General features: G+C 38.9%; 1 protein-coding gene across 2 annotated transcripts in view; it reads right to left on the bottom strand.

Moving 5' to 3' along the window:
- Positions 1-1,015: 1,015 nt before the first annotated feature.
- Positions 1,016-5,693, bottom strand: part of NLN (neurolysin (metallopeptidase M3 family)) — a 111,263-nt gene continuing 106,585 nt past the window's right edge. The window contains exon 13 of one of the 2 annotated variants that reach the window (XM_008567770.1): positions 1,016-2,950. In XM_008567770.1, coding sequence (XP_008565992.1) covers positions 2,816-2,950 — 135 coding nt within the window. In that variant the 3' untranslated portion in view covers positions 1,016-2,815. The remainder of the gene's footprint in view (positions 2,951-5,693) is intronic. The other variant, XM_008567773.1, reaches the window with a different exon arrangement.

Raw genomic sequence — 5,693 nt, 5'->3', positions numbered from 1 at the left:
ATAAATTTTCCCAATTACAATTTTGATAGTTATCCACCATTCAGAGCACATCAGTGACACTATTCTCTGATCTGCAAAAGAGAATAAGTGGATGGACGGCCACATTCAAAAATGCTTTAAAAAGACCTTAGTTTTGAATTATGCTCAAGNCAATTGCAAAATCATATCACTATTTTTTCTTTGAAGAGCTATTTACTCAATTTTGTTTGGCCTCTTGTACAGTGCAGTTTGTTGCTTAAAGAGCTACAGATATTACCTTTCATCAAATTAACTTTCGAAAGGCAAGACCTTGGCATAGGTAGTTCAGGTGGTAACTCCTCAAGACAATTTTTACTTAATTATCCAGGTAACATGCAACGTTTATGCTAGAGGGGGAAAAAAAATTCTGTATCAGGTGGCATAACATCAGGACTTTTCTTTTTCTCTGTGGCATCCTAAACTTTTAGGAGTCATGCCCTATACATTAGCATAAGATGTTTAAAAACTTGCCCACAGCAATATAACAATGCCTGAAAAAAACCCTGAAACAGGCCTACATTTCCTGAATCAATAACCAAGAGAGACTTTATTATATATGGCTCAGTCCATAAATCTGAAGTATAAATTTTCCCAATTACAATTTTGATAATTATCCACCATTCAGAGCACATCAGTGACACTATTCTCTGATCTGCAAAAGAGAATAAATGGATGGACGGCCACATTCAAAAATGCTTTAAAAAGACCTTAGTTTTGAATTATGCTCAAGAATTTTTTGTGTATTTGATTTTGTTGCTGTTCTTTGGTAGATTTTAAATATTAGAGGCAGACTCTGAATAAAAAGAACACCAATATGGCTTTTGCTCTCAACGCATTTCAGTTTTAATATTAAAGTATGAAAGAAATGTAAGTTCATTCTTGTGGATAATAACATCACTTTATTGTGTGCAGCCTTTTCCACACCAATTATTAGTGCTTTTGCTCTCAACGCATTTCAGTTTTAATATTAAAGTATGAAAGAAATGTAAATTCATTCTTGTGGATAATAACATCACTTTATTGTGTGCAGCCTTTTCCACACCAATTATTAGTTCTCCATGTGAAATAAGATTTAAAATGGTAAAGTTATTGTTAAGGAGACACTCTGGGCAACAGGAAAAGCTGAAGAGAGTTTTTTGTCTGAAACTAGAAAATAGAAGAGTCCGAGGGAAGAAAAGATATAAAAAAACTATCATAGATTATTAAGATCACAAAACAGCTTTGGGGACCAGATGACGTGACTACAAATGTGTGGGAGAGAGAAGGGCTGGGTAAATTGTCTTAGAAGGGAGGGTAGATTTCATGTAGATGTTTAGGGTATTGGCTTAACAATTATAATCTTAGTATTTCCTTCTGTGTCACTATAGCTCTTGATTTTCCCTGGTGCCTGTAATTTTGTTATGTAGCATAATAATTTTTTAAATTAGCTCAAAGATCACTTGGACTAGAGAACAGAAAGGTTCCAATTTTGTCCCTGACCAGCAAAGTCACATCTCAGGTATGCAAAGTGAAACAACTGGAAGACCTTTGCAGCGTACATGCAAAGTTTTGGTTTTTAAAAAAATTTTATTGTCCTGTCTGGGTTTCCTTACTGAATAGACTCCTGGAGGGAAAATAAATACTGTGAGTTTATTGGTTTGCTGCAGAACTGGAATTTAGGCTCCAATAAAGAGAGTTAAAGAGAGATCCAAAGGTTCACTTGAAATAAAAATTACTAGACAAAACAGGCTACTGAAGAGCCTCTTCTCCATGGTTGAGTTTAAGCACACACATAACACTTTGCAGCAGCTGTCCTCAGACGCTCTGTCCAGAGCCCACTCCTCTTCTGGAGTTTCTGAGCTCTTTATGCTCCACATCAGCTTCAGCTCTCTGCCTGGGTACTCTACACAGCCATTTGTGATGTGTCTACCTGCCACTTTGGGTGAGGTGGTCAGTAAAGGAGGCGAAGTCCCTACCACTTAATAGAAATATGAGATTAGAAAAATATGCTTGGACTAGGTTTAGTGTTCTAACTGGCAAATATGCCAAAAGACTGACAATCTTGTATGCTGAAGCAGAAATGAATCTCTCATATAAGATACAAAATCTTCTAATATAACATACAAAAACTTACAATATACATTAGGCCAATCCAGTTAAAACTCATAATTTTTTTGATACTCCCTGACTGGACTTTAGCCAGAAAAGACAAACCCAAATGGAGGAACATAATTTCAGTGTGGCAGAAAGTTGGGAATCATGAGACCTGAAATACAAAGATAAATGCATTACTGAGTCATATTCCCCCGGCCTTGAGGTACGCAGGCAAAGGAGAGGTCACACCTTACTGTGAGACAGAGGATCAAAGTTGACACAGGGCTCCAAGAAAATATTTATCAGAGGAATGTGATGATTCATTTATCGGTTCAGAAATCCCAAGTACAAAACATCAAGATATAAGGAGGATCAAATTATACCATGTATATGATTCAATTTAAAAATTCATAGCCCTCTTACATTATATTATGTAGATTATAATAGTAAAAAATCAAATTACATTCATATGAAACTTTTATAAAAAGAAATCAAATCCATTTTTATGAAATTTTATAGTACAATTACCTTCTTGTGGGTCTTTTCTTAGGTCACAGTATTTATAATCCAATTTACATCTGTATAATTTTTAAAATTAAAAAACAATAGGAAGTCAATAGAAATCAAAAATGTCATTTGTAAAACTCCCTTCAGTTTCCAGGCCAGTAACACATGGTGACTTGACTTGTCCTCCAGACATGGACTGCTACCAAAGATCCCCAGTTTATGGAGCATGCAGGCCTCGACTCATTAGGAAGGCTTTTTGGTTTGGCTCACGTTTCAAGAAATTCTGGAGCATGTCCATGCCGTCCAGAGATCCCCCAGGTTTCAGGATTAGGTTTCTGTATTTCATTCCAACCTAATAAAATAAAACATCATGCTTAATAATTCATGGGTATAGCAATTTCACAAATCTCTAGATACAAAAGAGAAAAAGGTAGGGGTGAAGAAAAGGGGATTTTAGCTTTATTCTGTCTAGATATTCTCTTCTGCCTACACTACAGCTCTGTATATTTATTTATTTATTTTGGTAGCTAAGAGATTTGGAGCTTAAAACCTCAGGTCTTCTATGCTGTCCTTTATTATTGTTTTGTTTCCTTAGATTCTCAGTAGTGAGCTGACGACATGAGCAAACAGACAGACAAAAAATAGACAAATGAAATATATAACATGTTCCTATTTGTTACTCTACCTCAAACGTGATTTCAAAAGGATTAGCATATCAAGTATTCAAGAAGGCTACAAATAAGGGCTCTGTGTACCTAGAAACAGTAGCACAGTAACTGCCAAATTGTTACTCTACCTCAAACGTGATTTCAAAAGGATTAGCATATCAAGTGTTCAAGAAGGCTACAAATAAGGGCTCTGTGTACCTAGAAACAGTAGCACAGTAACTGCCAAACGGCTTCTGCTGCTTTCATGAGGGGCTCATAAAAAACCTCTCTTCCTTATGGATGGGGGTGGAGTACAGCACATGCCCAATGGTGTAGGGTAAGAAATGTCTGTGGGCCCGGTGCTAGAAATGAGGGCCTTTGTAAAATTTTCCTTGGGGATGGAGGTCTGGAATTAAAAAACACATCACATTTCCTCTGCGTTTATTCACATAAACACATGAGCAGATAAAGAAAACAGTTGCTATTCTGTATCAGCATTATCAATATTTTCACTTCCCTTTCGGGAAAAGAAGAAAGGCAAGACAATTTGATGAAGACTAATTCTAAATATATACATAAAATAAATAGAGTCATCTCTTAGTATCTGAGAGGGATTGGTTCCAGGAACCTTCAAGGATACCAAAATTAGAGGATGCTGAAATCGCTGATATAAAATGGCACAGTAGAGAGAGGCATCCAGCTGGAGGGGCCCAAGATCCGCAGACACCACGTGCTCTGCTGTGCCAGCACATGACCCAGCAGGTAGGCCTTGCTGCCACCACCCGACTCCATCCCCAGCCCGGCCGAGTGCGTGTCGATCAGAGAGGTGCCCAACCGGAACTCTCAAGCTCTAGATCCTGTAGAACAAGAAGCCCTTGAAATATCTGACAAGGAATTTAGAGTGATAATTCTAAGGAAACTAAATGAGATACAAGAAAACTCAGCTAGACAACATGATAAAAGGAGGAAAAGTATACAGGACCTGAAAGAAGAAATGTACAAGGAAATCAATGCCCTGAAAAAGAATGTACCAGAGCTTGCAGAGCTGAAGAATTCATTCAATGAAATAAAAAACACAAGAGAGATTAACCAACAGGCTTGCAGAAGCAGAAGAGAGAACTTCTGACCTTGAAGATGGGCTGTTTGAAATAACACAGGCAGACAAAAAAAAAGAAAAAAGAATTAAAAATCTTGAAGAAAATCTAATAGAGATATCAGACAACCTTAAGCACTCAAACATCTGAGTCAGGGGTATTCCACAAGGGGAGGAAAAAGGAGATTGCATTGAAAACATATTCAACAAAATAGTGGCAGAAAACTTCCCAGGTATAGGAAAAGACACAGATCTTCAGATTCAGGAAGCTCAAAGATCCTCAACTATATTAAACCCAAAAAGGTTTTCACCAAGACATGTTATAGTCAAACTGGCAAAACTCAAAGACAAAGAGAGAATCTTAAAAGCTGCAAGAGAGAAGTGTCAAATCACCTATAGGGGAGCCCCAATCAGACTAACATCAGACTATTCATCACAAACCCTAAAAGCCAGAAAGGAATGGGATGATATATTCAAAATACAAAAAGACAGAGATTGCCAGCCAAGAATACTCTAGCCCACAAGGCTATCCTTGGGAAATCAAGGGCAAATAGTATATTTCTCAGATAAACAAAAATCGCAGGAGTTCACCACCAGACAACCACCCTTACAAAAAATTCTCAAGGGAGTACTGGGTTTGGCACCTGAAAAATAACTACCACTGCCATAAAAACTCAAGAAAAATCAAAACCCACTAGTAAAATAAAAATGCCAACAATGAAGAGAAAAAAAAAAGTTTAGCTACAACCCAAGAAACCAACAAATACAGAAGACAAATAGTACATAAGAAAGAAAGGAACAAAGGACTTTTAAGACATCCAAACAAAAATCAATAAAATGCTAGGAGGAAATCAACACTTTTCAGTAACAACTCTTAATGTAAAACGATTAAATTCCCCAATTAAAAGACACAGACTGGCTGACTGNAAATCGCTGATATAAAATGGCACAGTAGAGAGAGGCATCCAGCTGGAGGGGCCCAAGATCCGCAGACACCACGTGCTCTGCTGTGCCAGCACATGACCCAGCAGGTAGGCCTTGCTGCCACCACCCGACTCCATCCCCAGCCCGGCCGAGTGCGTGTCGATCAGAGAGGTGCCCAACCGGAGGGGCCCAGGATCTGTGGAGACCATGCGCCCTGTGGTACCAGTGCATGACCCATCAGGTAGGCCTTGCCGCCGCAACCCGACTTCATCCCCAGCCTGGCCGGGGGTGCGCTGAACCAGAAAGGCGCCTCCCCGGAGAGGCCCAAGACCTGAGGCGGCCACGCACCCGAGGCACTAGTGGGCAAGCAAGCAGACACTGAGGCAGCCGTGCCAAATTGGCAGCCCCAGCAGCATCCTAGCCAGACAATA

The sequence above is a fragment of the Galeopterus variegatus genome, unplaced genomic scaffold, assembly GCF_000696425.1.
Source record: "Galeopterus variegatus unplaced genomic scaffold, G_variegatus-3.0.2 Scaffold343, whole genome shotgun sequence".
Classification (NCBI taxonomy): domain Eukaryota; kingdom Metazoa; phylum Chordata; class Mammalia; order Dermoptera; family Cynocephalidae; genus Galeopterus; species Galeopterus variegatus.
Note: the sequence above shows the minus strand (reverse complement) of the source record. Positions and strands in the feature narration are given on the sequence as shown.